The sequence below is a fragment of the Pseudorasbora parva genome, chromosome 13 (assembly GCF_024679245.1).
Source record: "Pseudorasbora parva isolate DD20220531a chromosome 13, ASM2467924v1, whole genome shotgun sequence".
In the NCBI taxonomy this organism is placed as follows: Eukaryota; Metazoa; Chordata; class Actinopteri; order Cypriniformes; family Gobionidae; genus Pseudorasbora; species Pseudorasbora parva.
This window is the reverse complement of record NC_090184.1, coordinates 1312090-1332617: the sequence shown is the minus strand read 5'-3', so window position 1 is coordinate 1332617 and position 20528 is coordinate 1312090. Positions and strand designations below refer to the sequence as shown.

At 42.3% G+C, this 20528-nt stretch overlaps 1 protein-coding gene across 1 annotated transcript in view; it reads left to right on the top strand.

The window, feature by feature from the left end:
* Window positions 1–20528, top strand: part of LOC137038384 (DDB1- and CUL4-associated factor 1) — a 41884-nt gene that overhangs the window by 9491 nt on the left and 11865 nt on the right. Inside the window, exons 7-17 of the mRNA XM_067412894.1 lie at window positions 2190–2678; window positions 3465–3566; window positions 4114–4272; window positions 5414–5593; window positions 7560–7769; window positions 8512–8681; window positions 9589–9713; window positions 11009–12041; window positions 13812–14030; window positions 16504–16702; window positions 20382–20464. Coding sequence (XP_067268995.1) covers window positions 2190–2678; window positions 3465–3566; window positions 4114–4272; window positions 5414–5593; window positions 7560–7769; window positions 8512–8681; window positions 9589–9713; window positions 11009–12041; window positions 13812–14030; window positions 16504–16702; window positions 20382–20464 — 2969 coding nt within the window. The remainder of the gene's footprint in view (window positions 1–2189; window positions 2679–3464; window positions 3567–4113; window positions 4273–5413; window positions 5594–7559; window positions 7770–8511; window positions 8682–9588; window positions 9714–11008; window positions 12042–13811; window positions 14031–16503; window positions 16703–20381; window positions 20465–20528) is intronic.

Below are 20528 nucleotides of genomic sequence, written 5' to 3'. Positions count from 1 at the left end.
TATAAAAATCGGCATCGGTCGATATGAAAACATTATGCCGATATGCCTTGCCGATATGATAACGTGTTGATATGTGCCTGCAATAACTCACGTGTGCAAGGAGTGCTACAGCGATAAGACCATGTCAGCACTGCAGTCATTCTTCAAGTGAAAACAAGAAAATACATTGCATGTACAGTGATTTATATTGGCTGTTTTTAAATGCTGCCTTGAATTTCTGAATGCACGTACAGAAGGACGTGACCGTCAGCAGCAGATTTGCCACGTTTTCACAACAAAACTAGCCCAAAACAAGCCCAATCGCGTCTCCCCACTCTCTAGCACGTGCGGCAGCCTCCACAGCAGCAGAAGCTCCTCCAGGTCCTAGTGCCCTCCAGCTAGACCGCTATATATTTGTACATGCACTGGGTGCGCTGTTGTTACACTAATACAATGAAAAGTAGAATACACAAATAAATTGAAGTTACTTCTTGTTCTGAATAAACAAATCAGTAATGATGTCATAAATCACAAGCATGACACTTGTAAATTAAATACTTTTATATACAGTGTATTAATCTGTAATAAAATTTTACGAAATGGATGATGAAAAATAATCAAAGGAGCTCTACAATAATTGTAGAATTAAAAGACAGCATCAATGGATGTCATGCCACCCCCACTTCATGTGCACAAACGTTAAATCCAAAAATACAATATTTAGGTTACAGCGGCATCTGGGGTGAAAAATTACTGACTTTATTATTGTTATTTTCAGAGCTTTTAATATACTCTTATCATAAAAAGTACTTTATTAACATTTATTTATCTTCAACAAGAAGGATACCTCAGAAATCTGAAACCAGAATGAAATTTTTTTTTCATTTTTTGCTTGAGTTTTTGCTCAAAATGGTGTTGTTTCCAAACAAAGGGAAAAAATAAACATATATCGGCATCGGCCAAAATGAGCTGAAAAATATCGGCATATCGGATATCGGCAAAAATCCAATATCGTGCATCCCTACTTTATGTGTGTTTTTCAAGCCATCTCAATGTAGGCTATTTATTGACTATAAAGTAGGCCTATATCATATGAATAATGCAGTGCTAACTGACAGCTTTTGAAATGTTTATCTTCTGCTCACCAAAGCTGCATTTATTTAATCAGAAATACAGTTAAAACAGTAATAATGTGAAATACCATTACAAATGAAAGCAGCCTTTTTCTATGTGATTATAGTAAAGTGTCATTTATTCCTGTGATCAACGCTGAATTTATCATCATTACTCCAGTCTTCAGTGTCACATGATCCTTCACTAATCACTCTCAGATGAGGATTTGATAATCAAGAAACATTTATGATTATTATCTGTGTTGAAAACCGTAGTGCTGCTTAAAAATGTTGTGGAAACCATGATACATCTTATTTTTCAGGATTCTTTGATGAGAAGGTTCAATGGACAGCATTTATTAAATAAATTATCTTTTGTAATATTAAAAATATCACTTGTGATCAATTGAATGTAGCCTATGTCTGATCAACAAAAGTATTAATTTCTCTCTTTTTTTAATTTGACCACAAATGTTTGAATGGTATGGTGGTTTCCGCAAAAATGAAGCAGCATGATCATGAGCAGCAAAACTGTTTTCAACACAGATAATAATCATAAATGTTTCTTGATAATGAAATCCTCATCTGAGAGTGATTAGTGAAGGATCATGTGACACTGAAGACTGGAGTAATGATGATAAATTCAGCTTTGATCACAGGAATAAATCACACTTTACTATATATTAATTTAGCGATGAATTATTTCATTGTATTACGTTTTTTACTGCATTTTTAATTAAATAAATGATATATATATAGTCTATGATATCCCCCCCCCCCCCCCCCCCCCCCCCCGGCACTGTCACCTTTTTTACTCTGAGGAGTTTGCAGGTCTGAATATGCAAATCTCATCCAATCCTAGTTGTGGGCGTTTACTTCCAATCTCCATTGACACGCCCATCAGAACCCAGCGTTCAGGAGAGAGCCTCAAAACCAGTGTAGAAAATAGCCGATTATTAGTTTTTTTAAATGTAAAAACCACACAAACATCATTAGTTGACCTTAGACAACAGTATATATATTTTTTTTTTAAAGCCAGTTCATGACGCCTTTAAAACCAACGTGCATCATTTACAATGCTGTCCGTTTGTGTGTCAGGTTCCTTTAATGCTGCAGAGACTGAGGGAGCTCCAGGATAAGGAGGTGGAGAGCCGGAGGGACAGCAAGCGTCCGAGCAAGAGTCTGGCTCCAATGCTGCCTCTGGATGAGGAGACTGTGGATGGAGAGTTCAGGCCTCAGATGGAGAAGCCGGACTCCGCCTCCGCCCTGAGGAGCCTGGGGCGGTGCAGCGCGGGGATGAAAGGCCTGATGAAGCCGGCCGCGGCGGTGCCGTCTGAGCTGGAGGAGACGGACGGCCCTGTGGAGGAAGGCATGAGGAACTGGAGGAAGAGGGAGAATGGTGGGAAAGTGAAGCAGAAGCTGAACTTCTCCGAGCCGGAGCGGAGCTTGAGCGAGCTGTCCAACAGCAGCTGGTCTGAGATGAGCCCGTGGGTTATTGGGAATAACTACCACCTGTTCCCGCTCACATCAGGCATAGAGCAGCGGCTCATCCTGCAGTATCTCACTCCGCTGGGAGAGTATCAGGAGGTAATGTCCCACAGCCGCACTAGGGATGTATGAAGCGTCATTCCGCATAAGATGGGCTCACATTTGGAAAAATATTACATCTACATTTCAGTGGGAACACATAAGGTGTTGATCGTCTTTCTTTATTATTGTTAGCACTACCTCGAACTAAAGCGGCGTCTCTTCGGAGCTGTCATTTTATTAAATGAGCCGCGGCAATGTTTCAAATGAGCTTCTAACGCCAGACAAACGCCTTTGTCTTCAACACCTTCACCCATTTCAAAACTAAGGAGCCATTGTCCTCAGATTACAAACAAGCTCCTCTGCGCCGCGTTTGCGGGACTCATGCTTCGCGCTGTAGGGGATTTTAAAAAAGTGACGTGAGTGGAAGGAAGTGTGTGTGTGTGTGTGTGTGTGTGAGAGAGGGAGAGAGGGGGAGCAGGAGGCAGAGAGATGCGACAGAGTTTCGAAATTGCAGGCGCGGCTCGCGGCTGTTATTTCAAATAGCGCAGCATATTTTAAACTAATCGGTTAACCGGTTTCAACCGGCTAATGAGGCTCGGTGGTCGGTCGAGGAAACGTTTAGTTTTTGCCATCCCTAAGCCGCACTCCTAGAGACCAGGACCTTATGATGGTTTTAATGATCCAAGCCCCTCAGGAGCGCCCCAGTCCCCCCCTCAGGAGCATCTTTTTTACATCTTTGTTAAACAGGGCATTACAGGAGCGCTTAAATGCATTTGAGGTATATTGTCCTCTTTTTAAAGCTCATTAATGGGTTGAATGAAGCCGCTGTGATTGTGTGTGCAGTTGCTGGCTGTTTTCATGCAGCTCGGCGCTCGTGAGCTCCTGATGCACTACATGGACCTGAAACAGACCAACGACGTCCAGCTCACGTTTGAAGCCCTGAAGGTAACACACACACACACACACTCCACAGGTCAACTGAATGTTTTGATATCAAGATTTATCCTTCAAACTGGTTATAATGACAAACTCAAAATGTGTCTGTGTGTGGTTTTGCTTTACAAAGCTAGTTTTGAGATTGTTTTTGGGTACACTGCAAAAAATGCTTTTGTTAATTAGTATTTTTGTCTTGTTTCTGGTCGAAATATCTAAAAAATCCTTTTTTTTTTACTAGAAAAGAAAATATTATTGTCTTGTTTTGGGAATAAATAACTAAAAATTAAAAGTTTTTGCTTAAAATAAGCAAAATTATCTGCCAATGGGGTACGCAAAAAAATCTTGGTTTCTGTTTGAGTCAAGATACATTTTTTTTAATCATTAACTTATTTTTCTCTGTTATTTTTCCCCAAAACAAGACAATTCTTTTGTCTAGTAAATTCTTCTTGTTTGTTTTGTTTTAAGAATTTTTAGATGTTTGGACTATAAAAATACTTGGTCAAAAAAGCATTTTTTGCAGTGTATCACACACGTTCCCTCTTTCTCTCTCTTTCAGTATCTTGCATCTCTTCTCCTCCATAAGAAGTTTGCTGCGGAGTTTGTTGCGCATGGAGGCGTGCCGAAGTTGCTGGAGATCCCGCGGCCCTCCATGGCTGCCACCGGCGTCTCTCTGTGCCTATATTACCTCGCATACAACCAGGACGCCATGGAGCGGGTATGATGAGCGCAGTCTTTTACACTGCAAAAAATGCTCTTCTGACTTAGTAATTTTGTCTTGTTTCTATTCTAAATATTGTTGGAAACTCAGAAGTGAAGACCACGAGAACTTAGGTATATCTTTTGGGCAGGCGTTACTTTTTATTTATTCCTATCAGCATAACAATGCCAATCATATGCGTAGATGCAAATCCAATCACTCTGACAGTATTGCTCACACATTCACATTATCAGAGACTAAAGCACAACTGTGCTCTGAGCTTGTCATGCGCAATGATCAGGAAGTGCATAAAGGCAAAAGACTGCTTAGCTTGATCTCGTTAGAATGTGGTTAATCTGTACCTCAAACCTGTAAAACACTAATGTACATAACAAACAGCTTGTACACTATTAGATTGGAACCTTCATTTAACAGTTTATAAATTTGTAATCCCACAATATCTAACAATTCTTAAATCAAGATGCATTTACTAGATCAGTAAAACGACGTAAGACATTTTTTCTTGTTTTCTTAAAAATCAAATCTAAATGAAGTGAGTTTTTGCTTAAAACAGGCAAAATGATCTGCCAATGGGGTGAGAAAAATAATCTTATTTCTGATTGAAATCTTGTTTCTTGTTTCCGAACAGAAATAAGATTATTTTTCTCACCCCATTGGCAGATCATGTTGCCTGTTTTAAGCAAAAACTCTCTTCATTTTGATATTTCCCCAAAAAACAAGAATAAATATCTTGTCGTTTTGCTGATCTAGTAAATGCATCTTGATTTAAGAATTTTAGTATGGGGAACACATATTCACTATTAACTACGACTTCTGCCTCAATAAACTCCTACTTTACTGCTTATTAATAGTTAGTAAGGTAGTTTTTGTAGCGTTTAAGTTTAGGTATAGGGTCGGATTAAGGGATGTAGAATAAGCTCATGCAGAATAAGGCATTAATATGAGCTTTAGAAGTGCTCATAAACAGACAATATCCTAGTGATATGCATGATCATAAGCAACTAGTTAATAACTAAACCTTAAAATAGTGTTGCCTAGAATATTTAGATATATTAGGACTGGAAACAAGTAAAAAATCCTTAAAAAAAGGAGCATGTTTTGGCGTGTTTAACCCGGTGTCCTCCTCTACCTGCCTCAGGTGTGTATGCTGCCGCATTCGCTGCTATCCGAGGTGGTAAACTACACGCTGTGGCTGCTGGAGTGTTCCCACGCCTCCGGATGCTGCCACGCCACCATGTTCTTCTCTATCTGCTTCTCCTTCAGAGCCGTCCTCGATCTCTTCGACAAGCAAGATGGCCTCCGGCGGCTCGTCAACCTGGTATGCCTTTCTTCGTGTTTGCTTAGTGGTTCGTGCGTCACCAGATCCGATTGTGGGCCGCCCAAATCGTCCCAATGAAGGCTAACGATCGGCGGGTGAAGGTCGCTGCGCGTTCGTCTTTTCAGCGGGGAAAAGGGGATTTTATTCCAATTCCTCGTTATCTGACTCCATTTAATTATAATTTAGAATTTGGGTTAGAATGCCATTTGGTTATTTGGTCATTCATTTTTAATAGTTTAACTACACATTTAATTATTCCGTTTAACCCTTTGTTGAAATTATACCCAACCTGAATAATTCCAGAGCAAGTCAGAATCAATCAAAGTGTAACAATTTATTTAACAGTCAGGTAAATGTTTAAAGCCAATTACATGATCAATTCAAAGGTAATCCATATATAACATCAAATAGTCTGAAGTAAAGAATGAAATATATACCTGACTTCTGAAAACTACATAATGCTGGCTATCTTGAGACATCCAGCATTACGGGCTGACCGGTTTAAAGTGTCAAGCCCTGAGCTGTTTGCAACATTTCCTTAAATACCCAGAACCAGATACATACCCAGAACCATTTGAAACTCTTTCAAATGGAAACACCAGTTAACAATAGGAATTGGCATTGATCAGGTCCTATAGACTTGATTAGAAGAGAGGCCAAATGGCTGAAAGCCACACCCACCATACACCAAGGAAAGATATCTTTAAACTCTTTAAACGTTTAGGATGTTCTAGTGTACTTCTGTGGAGTAGAGATATTTGTACCAGTCGCACTGAGACATTTCAAATGATATCAAACACATATAATACTGTATCGTGAGGATTGACATTGTAACAAAGAGATTTCTGGTGCATTTCAGGTGATCTCAAGTTTGGGGGAGCAGTAGTTTGGGGGAAGTTTCATGTGAAAGGAAAGGCGTGTAAATTAGAGTCATTCATAGATGGTTCACTCAGTGTGATGTCGTCTCGGACAGAGACTCTAACTGTATGAATAAGTTCAGATGCTAATTTCCTTTGTTTTCTCAGAGCGATTAGACATTTCGGCATCTACTAGCTTTTTCCAGCCTTACACGGTCTAAGTTCTTTTATTATCCACAGAGGTGGACAAAGTACAGAGCTTTACTATTTGAGTAAAAGTAAAAGTATTGCTGGTCAAATATTACTCCGTTACAAGTGAAAGTTGTAAAAACTGATTTTTACTGCAGTAAAAGTACAGAAGTATTTGTTTTCAAAAGTACTTAAGTATCAAATGTAAATTTCCTTTATGTCAGCGCATTATTTTATTAAATGCACATTATGCCATCATGGTTTAAGCCAGTCAGTGACGCTCCATCTGACACACTAGCAGACGACTAACTTAAACTCATTTAAATACTTGTAGAAAAGTTACAAAGCTCTTTATAAAGCTGCTGTCACTTTAAGGCCGAATGCACGGATCCAATACACTGATACACATCTGATATTCTCACACTGTTCACCTTCACTGAAGACAGAATCAACTTTGTTTATGTGAATACTCCACTAAATGAGCATTTGGACATCCGTCTTCTTCCATTTTGCTCTAAACTATAAATCAGTGTTTAATAAATGCTGTGAAATCATTGAACTTCACGAGACTCTACAAGAGTGATTCCTGAAAGGCTTTCTGCAAAAACCCAAACACCTTTTAAAGAAGAAAAAAATCATCCTCTGACTTTCAAAGCTGCGACAGAAACGACTTTCCACTTCGAGGACCTTGATAGAAATGTAGTGGAGTAAAGAGGATGATATTTGTCTTTCAGATGGAGTGAAGTTAAAGTCAGAAGATTACAGAAAAAATAATACTCCAGTAAAGCACAGAGACTCAAACAGTGAACTTCAGTACAGGACTCGAGTAGATGAGCTGAGGGACTGTCCAGATCTGCTGATTACCCATATAAGTGTTAGTGTGCCTGCAGTGTTTGCCTGAAGTCTGCTGTGTGTTATAGATTAGCACGTTGGAGATCTTGAACCCGGAGGACCAGGGGGCGCTGTTGAGCGACGATGAGATCTTCTCCAGCAGACAGACAGCCAAGCACACCTGTATGGCTCTGCGCAGGTACTTCGAGGCTCACCTGAGCATTAAAGTGGAGCAGGTCAAGCAGTCTCTGCAGAGAACGGAGGGAGGAGCGCTGATACACCCACAGCCTTATTACAAGGTACATCACTGTCATGAGTCTAGTGCGGCTTAAAGGGATAGTTCAGCCATAAATGAGCCTGTGATGTTTATCTGCTGACCTCCAGGGCATCAATATGTAGGTGTGTTTGTTTCTTCAGGAGAACACTAATGAAGATTTTTAACTTAACCGTTGCTGATATAATGATGTGAATGTGTAACAACTCTCTGAGAGTAAAACAAACATGCTTAGACAACATGCACAAAACCCCTGTGACGACACACTGATGTCTTAAGACACGAACCGATCGGTTTCTGTGAGAAACACAACAGAAATTTATGGGGCGGCAGTGGCTCAGTGGTTCATGTAGGTTGTCTACAAACCGAAAAGTTGGTGGTTCAATCCCCGGTTCCACCTGACCAAGTGTTGGAAGTGTCCATGAGCAAGACACCTAACCCCAGCTGCTCCCGACGAGCTGATGGTGCCTTACATGTCGGTGAATGTGAGGCGATATGTAAAGCGCTTGGGATGGCCATAGGGTCTGTTAAAAGCGCTATATAAATCTTGTGAATGAGTATAAATAACTATATAAATCTAGAGACTCTTTCAAAAACAAATCTTTATTATTCCAAACTTTTGACTGGTTGTGTAATATCCTGCATCATTTTTTTTAACATAGGATTTTGGAAAGACGTTGAGTTGTAAATCGTGGCAGTCTGCTAAGGTGAACCGCTCTAAGCTGAAAACGAGCTGTTGATGTTTTTTCCTGTTGTAATGTTTGCAGGCTTGCTCCTACACCCATGAGCAGGTGGTGGAGATGGTGGAGTTCCTGATCGAGTTCGGGCCGGCGCGCTTGTACTGGGAGCCTGCAGAAGTCTTTCACAAACTGTCCTGTGTTCATCTGCTTCTGCAGCTCATCTCCATCGCCTGCGACTGGAGGACGTACTACGGCAGGTGAGGAACCGCGCTCACACACGTAAACACGCATGCGTAAACACGTAAGCACACAGGCGTAAACATGTACGTACACGCGTAAACACACACAAACAAGTAAATGCACACACACACACACAAGCACGCACATATACACGTAAACACACACACAAACATGTAAACACAAACACACGTGAACACGTACGTACACACACATGTACACTTCCCACGGTCATCAATGAGCCTTGGCCGCCCATGACCCTGTGGCCGGTTCTCCACTGGTCCTTCCTTGGAGCACTTTTGATAGATACTGACCACTGCAGACCGGGAACAGCCCACAAGAGCTGCAGTTTTGGAGATGCTCTGACCCAGTCGTCTAGCCGTCACAATCTGGCCAAACTCGCTCAAATCCTTACGCTTGCCCATTTCTCCTGCCTGATTGGTGTATATGGTCTGTATAATATCAGCTGATATATAGTTGTTATTAGGCTAGAAGTCTTTATGTCGGACGTGAGACTTCTATTTTGGAAGCCCTGTGAGTGCCAGGGCGTCCAATCTCCTATTCTCCGTCTTCATTATTTTACCATCTCTGTTGATCAGTTTCCATCTAAATTTTTTTTTAATGTTTGCTTCCTTATTATTCTATATTTATTTTGAATCCAGTTTTAAGGCTTGGGTTGATTTGAACACTGCATGCTGTGCAACCGTAGCATGTTAGAAACAATATTCTCTAATATAATATGCTCAAATGTGTCATTAGTTTGTGAATTAAGGGGCATTTATTTCTACAGCGCTTTGTTTTGTGTGGGAAAAACACTAAAATTAGAGCAGATCGGCCACCCCTATTCTCCAGTACTGTTGTTTAAACTGTGTGTAATGCGGGGACCAGTGAGTAAGTGCTCTTCTTTCTGGGTCGTGTGTGTTTTAGGGCCGACACTGTGAGGTACGCTCTGGACATCCTGAGCATTCTGACCGTTATTCCCAAAACTCAGCTTCTGCTGTCGGAGAACGTGGCTGTGCTGGACGAGAGCGGCTCCTCCATCTCCACTGTCGGTGAGATCTGCTGTTCACACACACACACACACACACACACACACACACGTAAACACACACACACACATGTAAACACACACACACAAACACACTCTGTTGTTAAGATATGCTGTTCTGGGACGCGCACACACACATGTAAATACGTACACACACACAAAAACACACTGTTGGTGAGATCTGCTGTTCTGGGGTATTGTAGTTGGCTAACGATGCATTTGGGCTTTTAAACGCGCGCAAACACGTGTAAATGCACACACACACACACAAGTAAATGCACATGCGTGTAAACGTGCGCGCATGTGTGTAAATGCACACATGTATTAACGCACACACGTGTAAACGCGCACACGTAAACGCGTGCGCACGTGTAAATGCACACACGTGTAAACGCGCACACGTAAACGCACAGAAATGCAAGCGCATATGTGTAAACACACAAACCCGCGTGCACACGTGTAAACACGCACACACACATAAACACACACAAACGTGTAAACGCACACGCGTAAACACACATAAACGAACGCTCAAACGTGTAAACGCGCACACGTAAACACACATAAAAGCATGCGCATACATGTAAACGCACGCGCATACGTGTAAACACACAAACACAATTTTATTTGATGTCAAATAAAAACTCATTTGAAATTTTGAAACATCCTTAAAGTGAAAAAAATGCTTTTTTCATGCATTAATTTCCTGATGATTCAGGTACCATAACCATAGCTTTATCCATAGATGAAGATTTAAGATTAGCCAAAGAGGGACATACCCGTAAATTCAAGCTTCGCGTTTAACACTCGATGGCACCGTGTCGAATGTGAAGAGGGGGATTGCCGTGTTAATCTTGGACTAAATTGGCCACCGTAGGAGTTAAAACGAAATCAGAATTGAGAGGAACAGAAACTAATATTCCCTGGATGGTCATAAACCTTTACACCGCTGGATGGGGGAGAATATCACACAGTGGAGCTTTAATTTACGCCAGTGTTTAATTTGTGTGTGTGTGTAATAAATAAGGCAAAAACAGAGCATTACATCCTAGGGACAATTTATAGGGTTGTAAATGGACCTGTAAAACTGTGTCTGGACATTTTTTTTCCTTAAATAAGCCACACACCCTCTATGTAGATATCAGAGAACAATTTAACATAGTTTCAAATCATTCTAGAGCACTTTTAATAATGCCAGTGTTTAATGTGTGTGTGTGTGTGTGTGTGTGTGTGTGTGTGTGTGTGTGTGTGTGTGTGTGTGTGTGTGTGTGTGTGTGTGTGTGTGTGCGTGCTCTGCAGGTATGAGCATCGTGCTGGTCGTCGCAGAGGGTGAAGTGTTTGTAAATGACGCTGAAATCCAGAAGTCGGCCTTGCAGGTGATCATAAACTGCGTCTGCGCTCCAGACAAACGCGTCTCCAGCATTGGCAAGTTCATTTCAGGCACGCCCCGGCGCCGTCTTCCCCAGAGCCATCGGGCCAGCGAGAGCGTCCTAGCCAAGATGTGGAACGTGGTCCAGTCCAACAATGGGATTAAAGTCCTGCTGTCCCTGCTGACCATCAAGATGCCCATTACAGACGCGGATCAGATCCGTGCCCTCGCGTGCAAAGCCCTGGTGGGGTTAGCTCGAAGCGCCGCGGTGAGGCAGATCATCAGCAAGCTTCCTTTATTCAGCAGCGGACAAATCCAGCAGCTCATGAAGGAGCCGGTTTTGCAGGACAAGCGCAGCGAACATGTGCGCTTTTGCAAGTTTGCAGCTGAGCTAATTGAGCGAGTTTCCGGGAAGCCTTTGTTGATTGGTACGGATGTGTCGCTGGCGCGGCTGCAGCGGGCTAATGTCGTGGCACAGTCGCGCATTTCCTTCCCAGAGAAGGAGCTTCTGCTGCTGATTCGGAACCATCTTCTATCTAAAGGTCTGTCAGATACGGCCACAGCGCTCACGAAAGAAGCCGAGCTGCCCATGCACGCTCTAGCCCTCGCTAGCATCCCGCCGTTTACTCCAGTTTCCGTCTCCACGTCTCCGTCTCCGGCCGCCGGAATCCCACGGACTCCTCGGCTCACCAATGGAGTCGCGGCTCGCCTGGTTGGCCACACGCCTCATCACCCACAGCCACGCCCCTCCACCTCACAAGCTCCGCCCCCGCCGTCCCCCGCCGTCTCGCCTCTGATTGGGCGGATCGTGTTCTCGCGGGAGCGGCCGTCGCCGTGTGTCACTGCCGGAGGGAAGAGGCCAAAAGTCTTGAGGCAGAAATCGGATCATGGCGCTTTCATCCAGAGTCCGGCCATGAAGAAGCAACTGGACAGACATCTGCCCTCTCCGCCCTCTCTAGACAGGTCTGCTAGTCTTTATTAGGGGCCATTCATAGTCAAGTCGAGTTTATTTATATCGCACTTTTACAATGACGATTGTTTCAAAGCAGCTTCACTGTGTTAAACCGGACAATATTGCAGCTAAATGTGATTCAGCAGATCAGTATAGCTGATACAGTTAATTAAGTAATACATTTTATTTGGATATTTAGTTGAAAACTTTTATTGAAATGTTAAGGTACGTTCACAAGGAACGTGAATAGGTCATCTGGAGCGAATGATTTCCATGTTAAGTAAACATAGGCGCGTTGACGTGCGTCTGGAGGTCCTGCGGCGCGGTATACACGCTTCGAGCGGCGCGGCGCGATGGACGTGATTCAGCCTCATTCGTACGTCCAGTTCGCACGAATAACGCAAATGCCGGGTCGCATTATCTGTGGATTTGCCGGAATCGCAGTGTGAAAGGGGCTTATATCTCTGCAACACTTTAGAGTATTCTGATTAAATTTGGTGTGTATGACAACCATGACCTGAGATTACCTGCACAGTTTCAGCGCAGTGCCACCTAGTGGACGAGATATGGAAAATTAGCTTTTTTTGAATATCTTATTTGTACTTTTTAAATGGTTTGCTCTAATAAAACTGGTCTCTTTAGATTCAGTGCTGCATGCAGAGTCAAACGACACAATTATTCCAATATTGGCCATTTTGGGTGTTGGTCATTTTTCATTCAATCGTAAAATCAGATATTTTCTGAAGCGTGATTTATTTAATTTTGTTACTTTTTTTTTTTTTTAACTAGTTCAGCAGAAATCCCACCCTGGAGCCTATTCTAAACACTTAATTGGCCATGTCAATCACAATATTGATTGCCTACACCCAATCCTGATCCCTAAACATACCAGTCACTGTAACCTCAGCCAATGAAATTGGTTGCAGGGCGGGATTTCCGCTGAACTGGTTTTGGGGGGAAAAAATCCCACTTTTCTGAACGCATTGGCGTATCCATACGACACTCGGTATGTGTTTGACGCCATGGCCTGAAGATACTCAAATGTTGCAGTGCCGCCTTGTGGTCAAAAGTTAAAATGGAATTTCCAAAAATGCTAGTAACTTCTGATTAAATGATCCAATCTCACTAGATTCCTCACTAGATTCCTCACTAGATTCCTCAATAGAGTCCTTGGGTCATGCTGAGAACATGGATACCAATTTTGTAGCTGGCCGAACTTCCTGTCTGCTATTTTTGATTTTTCTTTAAAAACCTACTTTTGATCTCCTCTTAGACCACTGGCATCAAATCGTATCATCTTCAGACAATGCCAGCAAAAAGTTATGGGTTTCGTGTTGTTAGACAAAACCATTTTCGTATACACCGCAGCAAATTTGAGGCATGATGCCAAAGTTACTTTGCATTGCTTTTGCATATTGATACCAAACTTTGCATGTCATTGTAACCTCACTCCGACCACATCAACTTACTCACAGCGCCACCTATTGGTCAAAAGTGATAAGCCATTAAATCTACTAGTGAATGCAGTTAGAGACAGACAGAGATATTAAGAAGATTTAGGCAAAATGGCTGAAATGATAGTGTTTATATACCTTGTGGAGCTTGAATAAATGCTTAAATAAATGCCCTTCTGACATCAGAAACTATTGTTTAGTGGAAGGAGGATAAGGTGCTATTATTCCTGAACACTGGAAGCTAAATGTAAAGTGGGTGTTGGTGTTGATTATGGTCCAGAAATGTTGTAGCTGAGTAATTTTGGAGTAATGTCTGGTTGTCTCCAGCATCATAACGGAGTATTTGCGCGAGCAGCACGCGCGCTGCAAGAACCCGGTGACGACGTGTCCTCCCTTCAGCCTCTTCACGCCGCACCAGTGTCCGGAGCCCAAACAGAGACGGCAGGCGCCAACCAACTTCACCCCGAGGCACACGCGCCGGGTCATCTATCCTAAATACGGCGGCGTTGATGGAGGCTGCTTTGACCGGCATCTCATCTTCAGCAGGTGAGGGTTCACAGATTTCTGCATCCACAGGATCTGCTTCCACATGTGCTACGGCTACGAATATTGATTTGATGTCTCATTTTTATGAACCGATATCCCTCCTTAGGCCCCGATCACACAGCATTTGTTTTTGCAGCGAGAGGCGCCTTTTTTGAATGCATTTCGGTTGTAAGAGAGCGTTATGCACGCCGCTTGATTTGACTGACAGTACAGGTGATTCGGGGGTTGCCTAGAAACATTTTGCACTGCACCTTGCGTTTTCGAACCTGAAAAACGTGTTCTGTGTGATCGGGGCCTCAAAGGGTATGTTCGCCCAGAAATGAAATGTCTGTCATTAACTCCTCTCCCTAATGTCGCTCCACACCCGTAAGACCTCCGTTCATCTTCACACACAGTTTAAGATATTTTATATTTAGTCCGAGAGCGTATGCAAGTGTATGCACACTATACTGTCCATGTCCAGAAAGGGAATAAAAACATCATCACAGTAGTCCATATGAGACATCAGTGGGTTAATTAGAGTCTCTTGAAGCATCCAAAATACATTTGGGTCCAAAAATAACAAAAACTACGACTTTATTCAGCATTGGCTTCTCTTCCGCGTTTGTGTTCAATCCTCAAATAAAGATTCAAACGGTTATGAATCAGCGAATCGATTCATGATTCGGATCGCCAATGTCTCGTGATTTCAGCCATAGACATCATATAGATAGACGCCCTATCGAGCGCTACTGCCTATTGGCACGGTCGAGCCGTGGAGCCGCCATCTTGAACCGGTCGCCAGCTCCACTGAGTGTAACTTGTTTGCCAGGCGCAGTGAGCTGTCAGCGCATTTAATTAATCACATCTCACTGAATACCTAACCGATTTTAACGCGGGTTTTTTTGCTGCAAAGGTCATTAATGTAGCTATGATACAGGACACATGGTTCAGCGTATTTTAATATTCTTAAGCCATATTCGGATGGTAATTGTTTCACGTGGGGTCGTAAGGTATTTTTCGGATGCATTTTAAAGATCTAAAGCCTACACTTTTATTACTAAAATGCTGGAAAGTATTTACAAGAATAAGCTTTCATCACCGCTCTTTCACCGTTTTTTCTCTTTCAAAGAGAAAGAGAAAAAAACACTTAAACATTTGAAATGAGCCGTTATTTCCGCTCATTTTTAAAATTACTTTTTTTTTAAACAAGACATTTAAATAAAATAATGTCTTATTGTTAAATATGATTTTTTAAATTCTTTTTATTCCAAGCATATGACATTTTTACAGCAGACAATCATTTGAATTACCACGTGAGCAGTGTTTCCCAGGTGCGGAGGATCACTCGCTCCTCCACCGGGAATATATCGCCATCCGAATAGACTAGTTTTATCACTGAGGTGGCATGCAAATGTATTTTACAGACGTCCACATGAGAAACAATTACCGTCCGAATAGGGCTATAGTGGGCTTAACAGTTACATAATATTCTGATATAAGATATAAAGTGTCCAGACGTCCAAAATCAAAATATGTGATATAGGATATACGGGGATTTATAAAACCACACAATATATCTATATGATAAAGAAGCAGAAACAGAGAGTTGAAGTAAAATAAGATATTTTAATAAGTTGAAACAATTTATAATGATTTGACACACACACACGCACACACAAAATATATAATATTCTGATAAAGTTCCGGCATCAGCCTTTGTGATTGGGATTGTTCTGTTCGCCTTCATCTGCAACACAACGACAGCTATTATGCCCGGTCAGCAATGCATGTATTAACTTCAGATTGGATTGTGTTGGTACTAATAGGCACATAATGTTACCAAACACTAAAAGTAAGTTTCGTGCTTCTAACAAGTGCTTTCTAACATCTTTTTGATCTGAATAGTAACTTAAGTTATGTGGAAAACACTTGAGTTGAGGGAGATACATAGCTTAGCTAACATTAGCTAGCTACGATTTCAGTACAGTACTATCAAAGATCCTTGCTCCTTCTCAATTATCTGGATTTAAGGACAAAATACAACCAATAGTACGATGGCAAAGTTAAATCTTACTTGTGAAAAGTAATCCCGCGAACCCTACTTAAGATGGTTCGCCGATTAGAACAGGAAAATGCTGCACAGTGCTCTGGCATCTTAACTGCTGCTATGCAACGAAACTAGGAGTACGACCGGTTCAAAATGGCCGCCGCAAATCTCGGCGCCCAGCAGCCAATAGGGCGTCTACCTATATGATGTCTATGATTTCAGCAGTTTGATACGCGATCCGAATCATGAATCAATTCACTGATTCATAACCGTACGAATCTTTATTTGAAACGGAAATATACTGAAAACCACACAGAAAGATTGAGCTTGGGATTGAAGAATCATTGTCGGTTGTTCAAAATGAAAATATTAGTAGTTGTTGTTGTTTCTCAGTGAAAGGCTGTGTGTGTGTGTGTGTGTGTGTGTGTGTGTGTGTGTGTGCAGGTTTCGCCCGATCTCGGTGTTCAGGGAGGCTGAGGAGGATGAGAGCGGCTTCATGTGCTGTGCCTTCTCCGCTCGAGAGCGCTTCCTAATGTTGGGCACCTGCACCGGCCAACTCAAACTCTACAACGTGTTCAGTGGACAGGAGGAGGCCAGCTACAGCTGTCACAGCTCCGCCATCACACACCTCGAGCCCTCCAGAGTAAGCACACACACACACACACATACACACACTCACTCACTAACTCTTACACAGAAGCTCTAATGGGGTCCAGATTCTATATAATACAGGGGTTTTCAAACTTTATGATTCCAAGGACCCCCAAATATGATGAACCTTTATGAGGGACCCGCTTAAATCCATCTATATATTTTTTTATGTATGAAAAAAATAAACTGTTAGATAGGGGCAGGGGCTGTGTGTGTGTGTGTGTGTGTGTGATGGGTAGGTTTAGGGTCAGGGCAGTGTGTGTGAGTGTGTGATGGGTCGGTTTAGGGGCAGGGGCAGTGTGTGTGAGTGTGTGATGGGTCGGTTTAGGGGCAGTGTGTGTGTGTGTGTGTGATGGGTCGGTTTAGGGGCAGGGGCTGTGTGTGTGTGTGTGTGTGTGTGTGTGTGTGTGTGATGGGTCGGTTAAGGGGCAGGGGCAGTGTGTGTGAGTGTGTGATGGGTCGGTTTAGGGGCAGGGGCAGTGTGTGTGAGTGTGTGATGGGTCGGTTTAGGGGCAGTGTGTGTGTGTGTGTGTGATGGGTCGGTTTAGGGGCAGGGGCAGTGTGTGTGTGTGTGTGTGTGTGTGTGTGTGTGTGTGATGGGTCGGTTTAGGGGCAGGGGTAGTGTGTGTGAGTGTGTGATGGGTCGGTTTAGGGGCAGGGGCAGTGTGTGTGAGTGTGTGATGGGTCGGTTTAGGGGCAGTGTGTGTGTGTGTGTGTGATGGGTCGGTTTAGGGGCAGGGGCAGTGTGTGTGAGTGTGTGATGGGTCGGTTTAGGGGCAGTGTGTGTGTGATGGGTCGGTTTAGGGGCAGGGGCAGTGTGTGTGTGTGTGTGTGATGGGTCGGTTTAGGGGCAGGGGCAGTGTGTGTGAGTGTGTGATGGGTCGGTTTAGGGGCAGGTGCAGTGTGTGTGAGTGTGTGATGGGTCGGTTTAGGGGCAGTGTGTGTGTGTGTGTGATGGGTCGGTATAGTGGCAGGGGCAGTATAGGGGGATAATGTACAGTTTGTACTGTATAAAAATCATTACGCCTATGGAAAGCCCCATAAAACATGGAAATACAATGTGTGTGTGATAAATGAAACTGCACGTCTGCTCATTTGAGCCATGATCTGAAAGCACGCAAATACTGCGAGAGAGAACCAATTGATCGCAGAGAAAGCGTTCGCTTGGGGTGAGAAAAAAATCGATATTGGTGATATGAAAGTAATTGTATCGATATTGGTGATACTGGCCTTGAAAGTATCGATATTGATATCGGTGATATGAAAGTATCGGTATCATGATACTGGTCTTGTAAGTATCGGTATCGTGATACTGGCCTTGAAAGTATTGATATTGGTGATATGAAAGTATTGGTATTGATATCCGTGATATGAAAGTATCGGTATCGTGATACTGGCCTTGAAAGTATCGGTATTGATATTGGTGATATGAAAATATTGGTATTGGTGATATGAAAGTAATGGTATCGATATTGGTCATAGTGGCCTTGAAAGTATCGGTATCGATATTGGTGATATGAAAGTATCGATATTGGTGATATGAAAGTATTGGTGATATGAAAGTAATGGTATCGATATTGGTGATACTGGCCTTGAAAGTATCGGTATTGATATTGGTGATATGAAAATATTGGTATTGGTGATATGAAAGTAATGGTATCGATATTGGTGATACTGGCCTTGAAAGTATCGGTATCGATATTGGTAATATGAAAGTAGGGCTGGGCGATATGACGATATTATCATATATCGACGATGTCTCGCAAATATGTCGATATCAATAACAGTCAGTGTTATCAGACGATAATCGACATCATAAAAATGACTACTGATAAACTCACAGGACGTTGCGTTGCCAAATACATTATAAATAGTACTTACCATACACTCACCTTTTTAGTGTTTTTGATGCATAACTACAGTAGCCTATATGTGTTAAAGCAAACCTTTAAATTATGGATAAGACGTTGGTTGTGTTTTCATTATACACGCGCAAAGAGAAGCACATTGGCTTGGCTAAATGTTTTAAAACGCTCTAAAAATATTATTTCCTATTAGGCTAAATTATAAATATAATAGCCTATTAATAATACAAACATTAATAAAACAGGGAAACCTGGAAAACATTTAAAATAGCCTACTAACGCTAAAAATAAAACGAGAGAGAAACCTTAGCTCAACTGAAAAAAAAATAGCTCATTCTTAAACGGTTGAAAATGTCTATAAAAGCTAACCATAGGCCTGTATTTTAAATACTATAAAATAAAGGTGTTAGAATGAAATTATTATAATATAAAAAATGAAAGAAAAATATATTAAAGTGATGTAAAAATGCGCGTTAAACTCACAGCTCATGCAGTGACCGGCGGAGCGCAGTATTCTGAACAGAAACGCGTTAGCTGCTCGGGTCAACACTGCACTTTGCTTAATTACATATTTTCGTTTCGAATCGCTTCGTTTAAAAGTGGACATTTTAAGCTTTCTATGCGCATATTTCTCCTGTCTGTGAGGCAAGTAGCCTGCTGCGTTTCGGTTTATTTATGAGACGTGCTCCAGTTCATAAGAAATTAAAGCGATCACTCTTGAAAGTATCGGTATCGATATTGGTGATATGAAAGTAATGGTATCGATATCATGATACTGGTCTTGAAAGTATCGGTATCAGGATACTGGCCTTGAAAGTATTGGTATCGTGATACTGGCCTTGAAAGTATCGGTATCGATATTGGTGATATGAAAGAAATGGTATCGATATCGTGAGACTGGCCTTGAAAGTATTGGTATCGTGATACTGGCCGTGAAAGTATCGGTATCGGGATACTGGCCTTGAAAGTATTGGTATCGTGATACTGGCCTTGAAAGTATCGGTATCGTGATACTGGCCTTGAAAGTATTGGTATCGTGATACTGGCCTTGAAAGTATCGGTATCGTGATACTGGCCGTGAAAGTATCGGTATCGTGATACTGGCCGTGAAAGTATCGGTATCGTGATACTGGCCGTGAAAGTATCGGTATCGTGATACTGGCCGTGAAAGTATCGGTATCGTGATACTGGCCGTGAAAGTATCGGTATCGTGATACTGGCCGTGAAAGTATCGGTATCGTGATACTGGCCGTGAAAGTATCGGTATCGTGATACTGGCCTTGAAAGTATCGGTATCGTGATACTGGCCGTGAAAGTATCGGTATCGTGATACTGGCCTTGAAAGTATCGGTATCGTGATACTGGCCGTGAAAGTATCGGTATCGTGATACTGGCCGTGAAAGTATCGGTATCGTGATACTGGCCGTGAAAGTATTGGTATCGTGATACTGGCCTTGAAAGTATTGGTATCGTGATACTGGCCGTGAAAGTATTGGTATCGTGATACTGGTCTTGAAAGTATTGATATCGTGATACTGGCCTTGAAAGTATCGGTATCGTGATACTGGCCTTGAAAGTATCGGTATCGTGATACTGGCCTTGAAAGTATTGGTATCGTGATACTGGCCTTGAAAGTATTGGTATCGTGATACTGGCCGTGAAAGTATTGGTATCATATCGAAAACAAAATAAGTGGTATCGCCCATCCCTAACTATAGCCGATATGCCGATGGTTGTAAATTGATCAAAAATCACCTGGTACGTTTGGTGCATCCCTAATGTGTGTGTGTGTTTGTTGTGTCTCAGGACGGCTCCCTGCTGTTGACGTCGGCCTCCTGGAGCTATCCGTTATCAGCGCTGTGGGGGATGAAGTCTGTGTTCATCATGAAGTGAGTCTGCATGCCCATGAGCTGTTAACACGCACTACTGATGAGGTTTAATAATCGTGAGCTC